At 32.7% G+C, this 19,210-nt stretch overlaps 1 protein-coding gene across 1 annotated transcript in view; it reads right to left on the reverse strand.

Moving 5' to 3' along the window:
- Positions 1-6,702: 6,702 nt before the first annotated feature.
- The window catches only part of LOC129220274 (metabotropic glutamate receptor 2-like), a 134,985-nt gene continuing 122,477 nt past the window's right edge, over positions 6,703-19,210 (reverse strand). Inside the window, exons 3-4 of the mRNA XM_054854658.1 lie at positions 10,587-10,780; positions 6,703-6,831 (exon numbers count right to left, since the gene is read on the reverse strand). Of these exons, the coding sequence (XP_054710633.1) occupies positions 10,596-10,780 (185 nt within the window). The 3' untranslated portion in view covers positions 6,703-6,831; positions 10,587-10,595. The remainder of the gene's footprint in view (positions 6,832-10,586; positions 10,781-19,210) is intronic.

Below are 19,210 nucleotides of genomic sequence, written 5' to 3' on the forward strand. Positions count from 1 at the left end.
GAATTAAAGTGAATATGGTTGAAAAAAATTGAACAGATAAAAGTCGGAAACAACGTTTAAGAGCACAAATAAAAGATTGAAAAGTTTAAAATGCAAACATGTTTCAGAGGCAATAACCTCCTTCCACAATGCAAACCAAGCAAATGTCCATTTGCGTTTTAAACTTTTCAATCTTTTATCAGTGCTTTTAAACGCCGTTCCGACTTTTATCTATTTCTTGCGCAAAGCTCATACTTTTTAAAAAGTGAACACTCTTTCAGGAGGCGTAGAGTAAATCGGAGTATCACGCCCCGTCAGATGAAACGCCCCAGTAACTATTTTACGAGAAAAAACACTAGAGGAGAAATTAGTTCTTTCAGAGGGAAGTTCGAGGGAAAAATTTTTAGAAGAGAATCCGAGAAACAATTTTTCAAACTAAACATTTCATGACTAGAAGGCATTTGAAGTGGTTACTTTTGAAACACTTTTTTGAAACAGTTGTCAATTTTAGTAAATCTCAAACAAACCCATTTATGAAACGAGTTTAATTATTCTCAAGTTCTTGTTTCATTTATGTTAAAGTGAAATGTAAAAGAAATATAAATAAATACTGCAAACGAAATAAATTATTGTCCTACTAGCAAAGAGACAGTATGTCCAGAAACGTATTTTAGACGGTTACTTGGAAATCTTTACATATTTTTATTTTTAAATTTTAAACACCTCAAAGTTCTATACTCTACCCAAAACTTTTAGCCCTCAACGGGTTATAGACTTGATTAGTACATTTAAAAACAACATACCATTGCAAAATGCTGCGTTAAGAAAATCAGAACAAATGCATTAGCTCTAAACTGCACGGGTTACAAGTACGTGCAACCCGAGAGAAAGAGTAAGCGTAAAATGTTTCGAAAAATTGAAAAAAATAGAAGCATGGATTTTAACTACTGCTCTTTAGTCGCCCGAGAACGAAGAAAATCTAAAACAAATTCAAGGAAAGCCATAGTCAAGATGATATGGATTAACTTTCCTTATTTATAGGATTAATGGCTAATTACGAAAATGAGCACGTTTTAGCAACCCTTTATTCTTTTGAATTTCTATTAATCCAAAGATCTTAATATCTCTCTTTTATTTCATTTATTTTTAGTTTTTTTTTTTTAATTTCATTTATTCATTTTTTTATTTATGTTTCGTTTTTGAAATTTTTTTTCAAATTATAATTCCATTTACAAAGTCCTTTATGCACAATTGTAGATAGAGGAAAGGGGGGAACCTTTGGAGCACGGGACATAGGTGAACATGGTATGTTTTACGAGGATAACGTCAAGCGAAAACTCGTGAAAAATTATCAAGTAATGGCAGTACCAGTCCTAGGAGGAACCAAACTTTAAAAACAATCAGTCAGTTTATGTTTCTATGGCTACATCTTTTTTGTTTTAGCAGGTGTTGTATGTAATTCCATCGTTGTCTTCTTCTCACTTGAAAACACGTTAATATAACTAAAGAATTCTTTATTTTTGAAAATTAGCTCTGAGGTTGATGACGGGGGGCACTTGTGAACACAACATGTAGGGGCACATGTGAGCAGCTCAAATGTCCTCTCCGTAATATTATAAATATTAGGTAGGGTTATTTTAAGTGTTTAAGAAAGGTATACAATTGAATAATTATTATTTTGCGACAATCAGTATGTAAATCTATTGTTAATTATTAATCCCCGACACAGAGGGGGGTTATAAGTTTGACGTGTCTGCGTATCTGTCTGTGGCACTCTAGCGCCTAAACAGATAAACCGATTTGGAAGTTCGAAAGAGTTGATCGATATTGTTTTTAGCTAGGTTGCGTGTTTGGATGACTATAATAACGAAGATATTAATTAAAAATCTCTACATGGTTTTTCGCAACTTTTGCAGCGAAAACATATTTAAAAATTTAGTACCAAAATAAAGAGTAATGTTTTCTGTGTCTGATAGAATGAGTTTAGAACTTCCATGTTATATTGAATTTGAACTATAACGTTTTCTTTAACAGATTTTAAATATGTCTAAGCCTTTATTCACGCGATTGGTAACCGAATTCATTGTTGACCGACAAAGAAATTAAACGAAATGATTGAAAATGTTTATCTGCTGCCAGTTTCTATTTGTCAACAAATAAAATACTTGTAATAAAGTTTTAATAGTTCAAGGCTTTCAAAAGGACTTTCAATTATTCTACTTGATTCTCCATTTGCGACCTAGTCGGGGTTTTTTTTTTAAATTTTTAATTTTATAATCTTTGTATTGATTACCACCACACTTGGTTTTTATATTAATGCTAATTGATTACTTATTCATTTTATTATTTTTATTTTTTTAATTCTTTCGGTAAAAAAATGGCCAAGAATTTAGTCTTATATGTTATTTACAAGGAAAAAAAAGACAAAATATTGTCTTTTTTAACTAACATCTGAAGTTTTATTTTATTTTAAAATTCCTCATCATATTTTTTATGAAGCTTAAACGCACTATGTAACAAGAATAAACTTTGCATAATAAAATATTCTTTGTATTTTTTAGTCTTATAAGATTTTTCTTGTCGATCCCGTGCTACGAAACTTAAACAATTTGACAATAAGTAGAGTTACATAATTCGGAAAAAAATATTTTCTTATTGACAAAGTTAATGTACAATTTAAAATGAATACACATTGGTATATAGCAATGTACGTTGTATGTTGAAGGGTAACAAACCCTTCAATGTAATTGGTATTTACGTATGCATGTATGTTTCATATTAAAGCTTTTTTCATTGAAATATAATGCTTGTTCTGCATTTTTCAGTCGTCTTCATATGCGCCTCAGACTAGTTCACATGTGCCACCCTATAGGGACACATGTGTAGAATTGAAGACATTTTTTAAATTTCCATAAAGTAAAGAAATGTATATATATATATATATATATATATATATATATATATATATATATATATATATATATATATATATTATATATATATATATATATATATATATATATATATATATATATATATATATATATATATATATATATATATATATATATATATATATATATATATATATATATATACACATTTCCGTTCAAACTTTGTAAATTGAAAAGTTGAAAAAAATTTAATAAACTTTCAAGTGTTTGATCGTTTTTTTGACAAAAAGAAATGAAAAGAAAATTTGAAGCTGCTTGGTGTCAGAATGCGAATATTTATTACAACTTGATTTATGTAATGCCCACTCAGCAGCTGTATTATTAACTATTTTTTCTCGTGTACTTGAAAGTTGTTTATAAAATTTATGATTTGTTCCTTCCGCGGTACTCAAAGGATAAAAATCGTCCTCAGATATTAAGTGTAAAAGATTAACTATCCATCAAATACAAACCGCTGCAACATCCCCTATATGAAAAATAAAACAATCGAAAGGATATTATCTGAAAGAATGATAAAGGTAAAAACAGTTCTTTGAATAAGCGAAAACCACTCCCCCTCTCCCCCTGTTCAACTTACATGACTAACATTCTTCAACTTACAAGACTAAACTCTTTAAAAACCAAAAACAATTCTTTGCAATTTAAAATATTTCTCCATATAAACAAAAAATACAATAAATTACATTAACAGTAGCTTTAAATGTAAACAAATGATCACGCAACCTTATTGTTAATAGCCCAAGTCGCCAAGTTACCATGTTACTGTAATCCAGCCCATCAGTGAGCGAAGCCAACTCCGACCAATTAGCAGTCCGACCTTTTGAACGAAGACTTAGAAAACTTCATATATTGCCTAATTTGTTTTTTCCACCAAAGATAAATATCTTCCACTGCATTGATCTTTTATGTACAGAACTACCCTGTGTATTTCACGTATTTCTGCTTTAGCCTTGGCTAATGGGCGGTAATTTACAGAATATACCTGCCTCGCGTTCAATCTTCGAGTTAAACCGAACCATTGCTTCGGTCACTCGTTTGGTGTGCTAATTCTATATTAATTACCATTTTGTTTCGCACTCTTGGCTTCCTTAAGAGGTTTTTCATCTCCAGCTCAGTCACTTTCCTATGCCGTGCTGATGAGTGCTAATAAGCACGAAACTGCAGTCCTCGGCTGGAAATGACTGAGCTGGCGGTGTATTTCACGTATTTCTGCTTTAGCCCTGGCTAATGGGCGGTAATTTACAGAATACCCTGTTGTAGTTTATCTGGATGAAAGTAAAATTTGTTTCGTCTTTAAATTCCATCATCTTTTCCTTTAATAATGTACTGATTAGTTAGATAATCCTCAAAGTATTCCTGACATTGGTGCCAAAACTCAGATGGATTTCAGCCGAGAAACAAATGTTGCTAGGTACGGTACTTTCTCATCATTTGGTTAGGAAAACGTAAGGCACTGATTCGGTCACGTGGTTAAACTACGAAGACAGAACACACGTTTTGCGTGAAACTTCAAGTACTTTACTTTAAAATATATCGCGGGACCTAAAATCGTTGCTTTCAAGAAATGTGTGTAAGACTTTACTCACTCTCTCTCTCTCTCTCCATTTTATCTATTCTCAATTGATATATCACAGTAGGAAATTTCATTACAAAAAGCAGAGCTGGCTTTCTTATTGTCCTCTGACAACGGGTTAAATATTGATTTCAGTTCTCGCTCAACAGTAGGTTAAAATAAATATTAATCATTTGGGAGATTTTGCCATCCAATGTTTAAATTTATTAATTAATTAACAAAAGCGTTTCCGATTCGATCCATCACGCTTTGAAACCATGCTTGCCACAACTTAATTACACACAAATTTTTTTATCAAAATCAGAGTAGCCGTTTAAAAGCCTTATGGTGACAAACGTCCGCAGAGAAGATTTTTATATATTAAGATACAGTGCTGTGCAAATTAATTGGGACAAGCAGGAAAATTTAAAAATTATTCATAAAGCTGTTTATTTATTTATTATCTATACATTAATAATTGATATGTCCACCTTTTGCTTTAATTACGGCTCTTACTCTCTTTGACATCGAACTGACTAGTCTTTCACACATTTCTTTTACTTCTGGATCGCGAAACCACACTTTAATCACACTCTCTATTAACTTCACTTTGGTTGTACAATCCATTCTCCTCATTCTTGCTTTGCATATCGCCCATAAGTTTTCTATTGGGTTCAGATCTGGTGAGTTGCCCGGCCACTCAAGCAATGACAACTTTTCTGAAGCGAAAAAGCTTTTGGTCAGCTTGGAATTGTGACAGGGTGCCAGGTCCTGCTGAAACACACAGTCGCCTTCCGGGAACCTCCTCCGCAGTGTTGGGATGAGTTTTTCTTGTAATACTTTGATGTATTTCTCACTATTCATCATCCCTTCGATGGGATGAAGGGTTTCTGGCCCTGAGGCAGTGAAACAGCCCCAAAACATCACTTTTGGGGGGTGCTTGGGGGCTTGCTGGATGTGTCCTGGTCGAAGAGGCTCTCCAGTTGTGCGACGAACGACACTTGCTCTGTATCCATGCACTTCGAAGTGAGTCTCGTCAGAAAAAATAACTTTTTTCCACTGTTCCACAGTCCAATCTTTATGTTTTTGTGCCCACTTGAATCTTTTTTTCTTCATTTCACTTGTCAGGAGCTGTTTTTTGATTGGGCGTCGCGCACGACGACCACCTCAAGAAGGCGGCGACGAACTGTAGACTCATCTACCTCCACGTCATGGTCAGCGATGGCTCTTGTAATATCGCCACTGGTCTTTTTAGGGTCCATGACACTCATTCTGTGGATCAGAGCATCATCTCTTGGTGTGGTCTTACGTTTCCGTCCGCAGCGCCCTTTCCTGGATGCCTCCACTGACCCCGTTGTTTCATTGAGTTTTATAATCCGTGAAACACTTGATTTTCCAACCCCAACAGCCTCTGCTATCTTCCTAACTGTGAAAGAGGTGTTTTCACTAAGTGCGATTATTTTTGCTCTTTTGCGTGGGGTAATATCCATTATAACTGAAAAATAAAAAAATACTGAAAATCGCTTTAAAGTCCTGAAATTCGCAGAGAAAGAAGAAACACATGTGAACACAACCAAGCTTTATTAATCAATGTCCAACTGACGAATTGGTCGTACTCAATACATAAGAGACAAGTTCAGACAAGTAGAAGACAGTTTTGGGCAGGTTGAGACTTGCAAGTTGCAGTAACAAGGATCCAAAGTCCTTGTCCCAACTAATTTGCACAGCACTGTATATATCTGGGAAAAAAAGGCAGTGTACAAAGAAAAGACTATTTAATCATGGAGACACTTTTTGCTCTGAGAAATTGATAATGAATTCTGAGAAATTAAGAAATTAAAAAAATGTTCACATGAGCCCCCTTTTACCTATACGTTTTCTCTGGTAGTGTAATTTTTTTCCTTTGTTTAGACATTTATAATTGTTTATTTTTGGATTCCTTTGTCTTTTCTGTTGTATTTAGCATTACCTGATAGGTTTTTCAATTTTCCTATTATTATGTAGTGTGTATGTATATATGTGTATACATATATATATATATATATATATATATATATATATATATATATATATATATATATATATATATATATATATATATATATATATATATGTGTGTGTGTGTGTGTGTGTGTGTGTGCGTGTGTATAATGTATTTATCTTGTGCAATTGATAGCCTTTATGTTATATAAAGCAATTTGAAGACAAATAGAAACACTTGATTCAAATGATTTTATTGAAAAGTCCATTATAATCATGATGACGACAAATAAGCAACATAACAAAATGTAGAATAAAATAACAGCAGCGTCGCTAATACATGAAGGCAGTACCAATGATGGAGCGCTGAAAAAGAAATGAAAAGCATAGTAAGTAATAAGTATCTAAACACACAGTATGACAGAAAAATCTTCGTCAATTCAGTTTTTTAACCTTGCAGATAAAACTTAGATTGTATGGTTAAGAATATTATGAGCTTACTCCTTTTGTTTTTGTTGTGAATGAACCAATCTTTAAGGAGAAGAAGTATTTAAATGTGATTGATGAAATACGAAAAAGGATAACGCTTTGGTAATTAAGCAAAAATACTTAAAACAAATATTACGTGATCTAGAATTCCTCTTTGCTGTCGTGCTCGTCGTCCTTATGCAAAAATATTATATTCCTCTTTATTTATTTGCTAGCGGTACCCGCACGGCTTTGCCCGTAGTAGAAAATTAAAAGGTCATTTGGTTTGCCTGTACATTCACAAATAATGGAGGATGAATTTCTCGCCAATATGCCATGTTAATTTGCTCGTCTATGTTATGGTAATTTGCTCGTCCATGTTATGGTAATTTGCTCGTCCATATTAAGGTAGTTCGCTCGATACTGCTGCAGAGGAATTAATTCCACCAATGGTGGCTTAAAATAAGAATTAAAAAAGAACAAAATCGAATTTTCGAGAAATCGCTTCGAGGTGAGCTCCCTTATGCAATAAACTAATTTTGTACCAAATTTCATGAAAATCGGCCGAACGGTTTAGGCGCTACGCGCGACACAAAGATCCGTACAGAGATCCAGATATCCAGACAAACTGTGAGCTTTATTATTAGTAAAGATTTGCTTTTAGTTTTCTTTATTTTATTTTATTGAGAAAATAAATATTTATTTTTTTAAGGGAAAAAAGTTTTCCTCCCCCTCAATAATATAGTTTATTTTTTGTCATCATAAACAATAAAATAATTACTTAATTCCCAATATATTTGTTTAAATAAAAATTCCTGCCCTAGTCATGAATAGTTTATCCAAGCTTGAAATTACTTCTTAATGAATGAAAAAAAAGGCAGGATGAGTGGAGCAGGTTATCAGAAAATGAATGTGTATTTGAATACGCATGCATTCCTTAAACGCTCTCAAAAAAATTTAAATTATTAGAAAAATTGACGCGTGACTAAACATATTTGGATGTGTCATCAGTCATAAACAGGATCTTAACCGTGACTGAGATCACTAATCGGTCAAAGAAGATTTAACATCAAAATTCAAAATCTTCCTTTTTAAAGCTCAAGAATGAAATTGTGCAAGTTGAGTCATCAGTACCCTCACGCAGTAAAATATGACTTATTATAAAAATTTAATCACAACAACTTTTCGTTTTTCTTCTATTGCAGCCAACCCCCATTAATTTGATAAAATCGCGATGCATAAAACATAAGATAATTGCATCAAAACTATACCGATTGATTGTAACATACGATACTTGTATATAAATTCTACCGACTGATTGTATTGTGTGATTCTTGTATAAAATTCTACCGACGGATTGTAACGTACAATACTTGTATAAAAATTTTAATTACAAATATAAATTACAAACGTCAATAACAAAACATTAAGAAATTCAGTTCAACATGAGTTAGTAGTAAATTCAACACTAAAGAACGCCAAGGCACTGTCCGCAGTGTTATTTAATCGGTTTAATTTGGAGTACAAACAAAAATATTTATTAAACAAAATATAATATTTACAAATTAATTTTACTCAAGTAATAAATATTTCACATAGAACAATAATCCGACTGTTTGAATCCATAAAAAAACACAATAACTCGCATTAAAACATTTTATATTATAAAAAAATACAATACAAAATCCCCCCCCCCCGGTTTGCAAGTCAGTATATTTTATCAGCTAAATTTAATTATTGATAGAATGTCGTTTTTTGTATATATTCATTGAACTTTTGTTTATATTTTTTGAAGTTCTTCTCATTCCTAACATCTATCATTGAACAGCCGCGGTGCCAAGAAAAAGAATTGCTTTTTAATAATCGTTTTATTTGGTTAAACTTGATATTGTTTACCTGAAATTCGAGTACTATATTGTTTCCCATTAATTTCAAACCAGTTATTGTTGTTATGTAAAAAATACAATATTCTCTGAGCATATATTTCTCTGATATTATAGATTTTCTTTGACTCTTGTAAAATAGTATCGTTTTTATTAAACTCTTGTTTAGATCCATAAATTATTTTCAAAATTTTTGCATAAGTTCTATTTAAATTGGATTTAAGTATACAAGTGTAAGGTATTTGTTTGTAATATTTTTTTGCAGTTGGCAGAAATACATAATTCTTAGTCATTGCTCAAAAAGTCATTGTTTAAACAACTTTTAAAACTATATGATTAATAAAACAACTACACTGCCGTGGAAAGGTAAAGGGCAATATCTACAAAAATGAGTTTTGAGGGTTTTTGATGCTAAAAATAGAAAAATGTTGGAATTAGACATCTTTCGAGGTTTTTTTTTTCGAGGAAACCAAGCAAGCAGCTTATACAAAAAAAAAAAACCAACGTACAATAGAAGACAAAAATGCAAAAAAAAAAAAAAAAAAAAAATGCAAAAAAAAAAAAAAATTTTAGTTGTTTCCCTTTTACCTCCCTACGTCAGTATTGCACGTGATACATTTTATTATTCAAAATTGTTGTGGAATAAACAGAAATAACCACCTTATTTCTACATTTTTTGAGCATTGATCATAAATCATGAAATACGTTAGAAAACCTGCTTATAGTTGCTGTTGCTACGGCAAATAAGTATGAATAATTGAACATTAAAAAATAGTTAATCTACTAAGCAATAGCTTAATCATTATGACTTAGTGTACGATACTGTAGATATTTTAGGTAATGTTCTTCTCATTATCAAATCATAAACATCATAAAGGACACTTGATTTGTCTCTATATGTTATCAAAATGAAAACTGGTTTTTAAAGAAAATAAAGTATACAGTAGAGTCTCGAAAATCCAAGTCTCGAAAGTTCGAGGTTCCGCTTAATTCGAGGTGCCTACTTTATATTTTCACTTACATTTCTTAGTTACTAAAAAATCTATTTTCACTAAAGTCTGACTAGAGAAATTTTTAGTTACTGTTAAATTTATTTAATTACATACAGCAAACAGTAAAAAAAAATGCAAAGAGAGGTTGTTGTCAACAACATTCCCTGTAGCATGAAATATTCATCGACTAAAAATATGGATCAAGATATGCCTGGGATATACTAACTTGATGTGTAAAATTATCACTGACTACCACAAAGAACGTGTAAACGTTCCTATTGGAACATTCGATTGCAGTCTAAAAAGAAGGTTCACAACTTGACCACCGCACGATACGCATGTACCGAAATTTAAACCTTCTACAACTAACTTTTTCTGTGTTATGCGAGATACATTCATATGCTTGCTAGCACATAGATACAGATGTTATGATAAACTCATCGAAATGAATTCGGGCACTGTCAAAATGAATGTTTGTTTGCCTACAAATTTAGCTCACATAAATACGTACAGCCATTGCGGAAAAAAAGGTAAAATTTGTTTAGAAGCAATATACTTTTAAATTTCACTGATAAATTTTTCATGAAGATAATACTTTTATTTCTTTGCACAAGGGAGTAATGGGTTCTCGTCCTTCTTTCTTCCAAAAAGTGTAAAAATTTAGTGTGTAAGGATTTTCCGAATAATCCCAGTTTTCAGTAATCCGAGGTGGCGTGATCCCCAATTACCTCGGATTTTCGAGACTGAAAAGTCTACACAGGAAAATAAAATTACTCACCGTTCGTTGTCAATACAAGGGTGATCTATACAGCTTCATTCCAGGAGGACCGAACAGATATCGATCACTGGAATAACAAATATCCTCGGGGGAAGGGTGAAGGGGAGGTGGCAGTGACAGGAGCGTTGGATGATGCGAATAACGCCACAGACGAGACGAGGGTTGCAGGGGCGGCACAAAATAACCGCGGTCGGCTGAAAAAGATAAAAGATTTTTTTCATTATTCAAGAAAACTTGAGCAAAACAACATTTTCTGAGAAAGTGTGAGCTATTCACTTGATTATGAAACCATCAGTTGTGTTAACTGAGGATAGGCAACTTAGAGAACTCTATTTTTTTATAGCAGAGAAGATTTGTCTTAAAAAATTAGCTTTCAATTTCAAAACACCAGAAATTATTGAATTTTTGACAAAATGCATCGTTAAAAAATATTATAAAAACAACAGCGAATACGGATCATGGGATTCATGACCCTTCTAAATCGTTGACAATATCATCCATTCACTGCGTTCAAATACCTTATGAATAAAATGTAAACTATTGCAGTAATATTTTTATATCTTAAATAACATTTAAAAGTAAGTATTTGAAATTACACTTCCTTTCATTGCATATGAAATTAATTACTAACGTTTATGCCCTACTAGGTGTCTTATTCCAGACCAATTTGGCCTTTTATTGACACCCATGATATTTCAAAAAGTTTTCGCATCCAAAAACCAACATTTTTCAGCGTAAGCGCTCCTAAAATTGCAGTCCGGCATTTACCAAGTCAACATTTCAGGGACACTCACGGCATAGAGGCTCCGAAATACATTTAAAAAGGCACATGAAAAATATTTAACGTAGTAGTATTCTGTTCATTTCAACGGGGACTCCAAAATAAATTACGAAGGGGTCCGAAGACCTGCAAATCCGTCAATGATTACGAAAAAAAAGTTAACGTTTTTACTAATAATAATGGTAAAATATTTTATTGCTTTGACTATAACTTTCTCTGATCATTTTACGTTTCTTAGATTGCCAATATCACCCCCAAAAAGAATTCGTTCACCTAGAATCTTTCACCTTCAGCATCCTGCATCATGATTTCAATCCATTCAATTTCAAACCATTCACAACACATACAGTAAATACCCCTATTTATCCGAAGTCTATTAAACCGAACTTTGCTTTATTCGGACATCCATTTCGATGTCTTGATTGTTAACCATGCTTATGAGGCTTTCCTGTAGCCATAGGTCGTTCTCTTAAACAGCGTATTAGTGTCCAAGTCTGTTTATAAAATTCGGTGCATGTATGAAGTAGTCCTAATTTAGTTCTAATATTTTAAAGGAATATGAAAATTTTTCGCGTTTATTTGATGAACCGAGACTTATGCCATTTAAATATATCATATTAAATACTAGATTTCAATCGCACACACCCTCCAAAACCGTACAGTTGCGAAAAATTAGACTCTTCCATTGGATTAAATAACCTTGATAAATATATAAGAACCATGATTTAATTTTTTTTTTCTGAAAAAATAAGTTCATTTAGTCTCCTCATGAAAACAAATATTTACCAAAATCATTTCAATTATAGCAAACAGATCTACACAAACGCGAAAGTAACTTCAAAACAACATTCTTTTATTGCTCGTACGCTAAGAATTTCTTTGATTTCTCTCTATGCATTGTTATTATTCCTCGCTCGTAATAGTATTCAACAGCTACGCTTGGTAAAACACCATTTTTTTTTCTAGGATATATGTAGTTAGTGCAAGCTTTTTTTTAACGGTAACTAATATCCACTTCCTACTCAGATATCCCGTTTCAAACATTATTAATGAGTTCATCCAACTTTGTTGCCAGTACAACGCAACAAAAAGTTGGTATAAAATAAAGAAAGAAAGTGTAATCCTTACCACTAATGAGAGAAATCGTTAAATTTTAAGGGGGAAACAAATCTCTCAAGCAAATGTCTTGTTCAAAGGAATAGAAAACACTTCATAGAATTCTTAGTTACAAATGGTTTCAAAGTTTAAAGTTAGAAAGTATGAAATAAAATATGTAAATTCGTTCAAAGATAAACTCGCACAGCTATATGGGAAAACTATATGAAAAAAAAAAATTATGATGTTACAGAGCAACTATTTAACGACCCATTAAGATTTTAATTAATTTTAACTAATTACACAAAGATACATATTAGGCTTTCTGTTCATGTGTCTTTGATATAAATGTGTCATAAAATAATATATTTAAAGTATTTGCATTTCCCTTCCATTAACTTCAGAATAGTGCTTTGAGCAACCGCAAAATATTAAAACTAAATAATTACTCAAAGAACTCATAAAAGTTCATAAAAGTGTATTTCCTTTTTATATTTTTTTCTCGTTTAGAGCTATAATAAAGTCTGTATTATCGCGTTTAGCACTGTAAATAATTTTTATGTTTTAAAGTTCTCGAGATACGAAATAATCTCAGCATGTAAAAACTTTTGCTTAAACAGTATACAATGAAAACCAATATGAAAAATGTTATATTAAGGAAGAAAAACTGATATATTTCATGTTTTTAAAAATTGTTTTTTCTTTTCTAATAATATTAAGAGCATTCTAAGAAGTTGGTTGGAACGAAACCTGTGCCGAATTTAAAGTTAAAAAGATTTTAATGTCTGAAAACAACAACACAAAGAAATTTAGGTATACGTATAGTAAAGTATAAACACGGCACTCTTAAGCAACTAGCCCGTGGCAACTTATATCGACGCAACGAACATTAGACATGGTCTCAAAAACGGCCACATTGTTTTGCATTATAGACAACAGTTGTAAAAAATATAACGTCAAAAAAACTTTATAAATAGCATTACGGAACAGAATAACTTTATACCCAAAAAGATACCAGCCCACTGACTGCATATTATTCAGGAAACTAGAAAATCGCCCGTTGCGTTATGACGAGTGAAAAATTGTTTCTACGTTTGAACAAAGCAATTTTGCCTGTTTGGTGATGTTTTGATAGCTGATATGTTAACCCTAACCCCAGTGGATTAACCCTAAACTCCAGTAGATAGCGTTGATCCAATTTTCCGTTTCTTCATTCTCTTTAAAATGAGTCTTACCAGTAAGCAATTAAGTTACTAGTTCCAGTTCAGCCTTGTCAAAATAAAGCAATTACCTGCATCTCAAACATCACCAAAAAATAGTAAATTCGCGATACCTCGAAGTTCTCGAAAATTATTAAACTCGAAGTTTTTATCAAGTCTTGACCCTTTTATCTTTAATTCCATGCTAATTATTTTCAATATCTCGAAGTTAACTTCCTTTGACTCGAAGTTTTTTAAAGACGACTCTAAATTTATTTCGAAAGAATGATAAAAGAAAGAAACAAGTGACTATGAAAGAAAAATTAATTCACCGTCACTTGCAATTCCTGCAGAATGGACCTGTGATGAAGATGTGCACCTTTCCTGAAGTAGAATCAGCTCTATTCAAGGGGTTCCAGCAGCATCAAAATCAAAACCATGCTTTTGACTTTTTTCTCTCAATATTTTTGATTAAACCATGCATATTGTTAAAAAAACTTTTAAGTTCTGTAATTTTGTCTGTTATATTTACATATTAATTAAAATATGCGATGGTTTATAATATTAAAATTTCAAAAACCAAAATTATCGGTAAATCAAACTTCCGATAGGTCGAAGTTTTTCGTCGGTCTTTTTAGATTCGAGTTATTGCGAATTGACTTCATTGTAGGTGACATCAGGAGCGATACTCGATCAGTAAATTGACTATAATGTATATGAAGATATCGAATGTTTAAATAAAAGTGTCAATATTTTCTTTTTCATAGTATGAAAGATGAAAAACGTATTTTTTGATTACTGTAAAATCCCTTTACAACGAACTTCGGGAGAACGTAAATTTGACTCGATGAAACGGGAACTTTGTTATGATGGAATTCAGGCAATGGAATGGAAATCAAATCGGAAACAAAAATTTACTTCACTAAAACGAATATTTCGTTGCATTGGTATTCGTTGTAACGAAATTTCACTGTATTATATTACAGTATCTATAACTGAAACATAATAATGAAAGAAAACTTTCAAAATTGTTCGCAAAACCTCAAAAACGTTAAATCAGGGATTTTCAACAATGGGGTTGTTTTCTTCGGTCAAAAGTAGCACTTTGAGCACTGAAGTTGATAGAATAAGCAAAAAAAAAAAAAAAAAAAACATGAACCCAGAAAATTCTTTCATTTTCCCAACAGTTATTTTTCAATTATTTTCTTAAAATATCCGATTTTTCAAATAAGGCGTGGTCGAGATGACGTCACAAATGATGCTTTTTGGCGCATCTTTGTACCGCGTTTCCAAGTTATGATAATCAAGAAGCGAATTAAGATTGCGCTCTATGCTTGCTATCAACCATATCGTTGCCAATACGCGTGAGTAAAGATGCGAATTAAATATTTTGTTCTGTGAATGGCACCACAGAATGGCATTTCATCATTTGTGATGTCATCGGCAAGAAATGTAAACAATGAAAAAACACCGTTTTAAGTATTTTTTTAAAATTATTAAACTTAAACAAATTATTTAAAAAATGGCTAGATCCTATGTTTTTAAGCAAGTTCTTTCAGAAAAGAATACTTTTAAAATTTTGGAAATGACCCCATTAGTCGGGCGGGCCGGCGATCCGCAGAAAGCTTTCGCGGGTTTTCAAATTTTACCTGTTAAAAAAAAGAAAAATAAATACATTTTAAAAAATAACCTGCTTTAAACAGCAGAAAAAAAAGATAAAAATAAATTGTTTCGAGTTTGCTTCGTTAATGCCATAATTTGAGAATCTAGAACTCATAATGTTTGTTTGAAGGTTGTCAATGCTGGAGTGTGCTCACATTATTGTCATGTTTCTATCATTTATTTTTTAAAAGCTGAACTGGGCTTTGTACTTATTTTTCGTAATATTTTGTAACATTTAAAGGTTTTTTTATGAATAGGTAACTAGTACAATAGTTGTTTGTCTTTGTATTTATAGATTACTGTAAAAAAAGTAGCAAAATGGTGATATTATTTTGTTAAGAAGGTTTTGTTTCTAATGCCCATTGAATTTTTTCGTTTAAAAATCACCATTCAGTGAAATTTTACCACAAATTTTACCAGTCCTTCGGCCCAAAAAGGTTCAAAAACGCAAGAAATTACGTAACATACAGTGCTGGCCAAATTATTAGATTAAAGAATTTTTTTGTTTTTGTACACTATTTGTACTAAAATACTATTTATTTTACTGTTAAAGTACAGTACATACTGTACACTGATTATTACGTTATTGTAGCATAATTTAATGTTTGCAAGTGGCAGCACTGTCTGCTTTGTTTTTGTTCTATGTTTTTTACCTACCAGGAGCATAACCTCAATCATCTTAAACAGTTCACTAGTTATTTTTATTAGTGTGTTCTGTTATGTTTAAAGTTAGTTTTAGGTAACTAGTGAGTATGTTATGTGAGTATATATAATAATGAGTATAAACAGTTTTTTACCTCCTTTTTTAAAAAGTTAAGAAATGGTGTAAACCTTGTGAAAAGCATGCCAAAGACTTAAAATTCTCATCAAGAACAAGGGAATGCATACTAAATACGTATTAAATAATTATTTCACTGTTCGTTAATGTGTCTATAGTAATGTAATCAATAAAGAATTTGTTTTTAAAACAGCTTTTCTCGCTTCCCAGCTAGCTTATACCCAAAAGCTTTCGTGTCATTATAATGATGTTATTTTAAAGATTTAACAAAAACAGATTTTGAGAACCATTGAATGCGCCCATTTTTCAGCTACTCCTTCCTCTAGAAAAGATGGCGAAGAAAAATCTCGGGAAGTCATCTACTCTTAAGACCTCTGAAGTTGAAGAATAGCTGTGACTTAAGAAAATAAAGAAAAGGATATTTCCTCCCCGATAATCTGACGTGATAAACTTGATGGGAGCGAAATGCTGTGCAGTGCTGTTTATTTGCTTGTTCTTCTGTCAAAAGTTCTGAAGGCGCAAGAACAAAAAAAATCCTTGGGAATGGGGAGGTCACATTGCTATGAAAAATGACAAGGAGGCAAAAATGATAGCTAAATAATTTGCACGGTGGAACCGCGATTTTAAGTTGTCTGTCTGGCTAGGGACAAAAACGTACGAGCAGGAAAACGTAATACTGGGGGCAGAGTTAAAAATCTAAGCATAATACGTACATGCAATGCACCGACAGCCAAGTATATTACACGGTTTACATTTAGCTCTTCTATCAGAAATTCTGAAGGCACAAGAAGAAAAAAATCCTTTGAAATGGGGAGGTCATATTGCTATAAAAAAAGACAAATATGCAGAAATGATAGTTAAATACAGGTGGTTATCAAAATAATGGATACACCTGTGAATAAAAGTGACATTTTTGAATGCGCTTCGTAAGTAACAAAAAATAAAACTACATGTATGGTTTTTATTACAAATACCAATGCATATATTCTGGTAGTACATAGTGGTTTAACGGAAGTTCTGGAAGTCTTGGATTTTTTTTCAAGTGCGTGAAACGTCGGACCTCTCAAATTTCTAAAAGAGCCAAATTGTTGGAGCGCGTCTAGCTGGAGCAAGTGTAACTGAAACCCCTCAATTTGGTGTTTCTAGAGGTACAGTATCTAAAATCATGACAGCATACACACAGCGCGATAAGACAAGCTCGGCAAAGCAAAATAGTGGACGGAAAGAAAGGCTCAGGGAAAGAAACCGGCGGGTATTGAAGTGGATTGGGATATCTAAAAAGCGAACAACAGCAGCAAAAGCGACCTCAGAACTCAATCACCATCTGGATTCAGAAGTGTGAGTGATTACAGTTAGAAGAGCACCTTTATAAGCAGAAAAATTACTGCAAAGTAGCGATTCCCAAAAAAAAAATTCCAAGTGTTTCCATTATTTTGATAACTACCTGTAACTTGCACAGTGGAACCGCAATTTTAAGTTGTCTGTCTGACTGGAGGTAAAAACGTATCGGGCGGGAAAACATAAAACCGGAGGCATGGTTAAAAGTCTAAACACAATACATGCAATATACCAACAGCCCGGTTATCAATCGCAGAGACTGCAATTTCGTCCTTTTTATGGAATCATCAGTCTGGAATAGGGAATAACCGAGCTGGAGGCTGATGTCAACTCATTGTAGATAAAGGAAATCTATCTCAGCAACTAGAGTCCGCACAGTCATGGTGTGGTTCAACTCGAAAACAGAAGGCAAAGCTTGGGTATTAAGCAGTAAGTTACCGCCCCTAAGCAAGGGCTAAAGCAGAACTACGTGCAATAAGCCAACAGAATCACTAAGCTTCAAGGGCCACACACATCTGCCTTCAGCTCGATTATTCAGTATTCCATTCTGATGAGTCCAAAAGAAGGACGAAGTTGTAGTCTTTAGATGTGATTACGACCTTCTCAATTAAAAATATCGATTATTTCAGAAAAGGTCAGTCCGATGGATTCCCGTAGGACTTATGCCCTTTCTGAAATAATCGATTCAAACAATCTTTGAGTTTCAAAGGCAAAATAAACTCGGCACAATTTACGCCACATTCTGGAAGGAACAATAAATAATTCTTAGGATTTTATTTCTGAAAACAGTATACCCAATATCGTGTTTATCTCACGGTTATATTTGTATCGGGAAAATCAAAGATAACTTTAGTGAGCGAAAGCAGTCGTGAGCAAGAACTCTCAAAAATGGCGATTTGATGTTTATAAGGTGGGATATTTGAAAAAAAAAATGGATACCAGCTCTTGGAAAAGGAAAGCATTAGATTTACATAAAGCACAAAACCAATACGCAGCCACACTAAAAAAAAGTTGTGGTTTAAAGACAAAAAAATGCATTCAAAACGTTTAATTTCAGAAATGAATCTGAAATAAAACTTTGTGCAAAAGCAATCTATACATTATTTAGCATTACAAGAAAAACTTGACTTTTTACTATTTGTGGAAACTATGCATTTGTAATGGCAACAGCGCTCCGACGCTCCCAACTATGCACTCGGAAAAACTAATAAGATGCTACTGAACTGCCATGATTGTAGCACAGTAGAATTCGATAGTTTGAAGTGACTTTGAGTGACCCTGTTGATTGGACTTCTGTTCCCATTTTAAAACATATTAACTAAACGATCACTGCATTTATGTTTAAACTAACAGTATGATTAAATACTTTTTCATAACCTCCAACCGGTGTTTGTTTGAATCTTGATGCGCTACGTGTGTGCACCAGGTTTCTAAATAGTGCATGTGGCCGTGAACGTTTTGGTTTGATTCATCTTAATTTGTGGTGTGTGACATTCGAGTGAAGAAGAATTTTTATTTGAATTAGCACCTAGTGCGAAGACTGCAAAAGGTAAGCGAGACACTTTTATTAACCGAAATGAATATTGGAGAACTTCAGAAAAATTGAACCTTTATTAGAGCAGCTGTCACGAAAATAACTAACACTGCTAAAGGTTTAACAAAAGTAGATCAAAGAAAGACCCGCAATTCAGTCGGGTCAGGAGGGGGCAATCCTCCCCTACCCCCGTTGACTTTGAGAAATCAATGTATTTTCATACATGTGGGTGTGGTT

Source organism: Uloborus diversus, chromosome 4 (genome assembly GCF_026930045.1).
Source record: "Uloborus diversus isolate 005 chromosome 4, Udiv.v.3.1, whole genome shotgun sequence".
NCBI classification, from domain to species: domain Eukaryota; kingdom Metazoa; phylum Arthropoda; class Arachnida; order Araneae; family Uloboridae; genus Uloborus; species Uloborus diversus.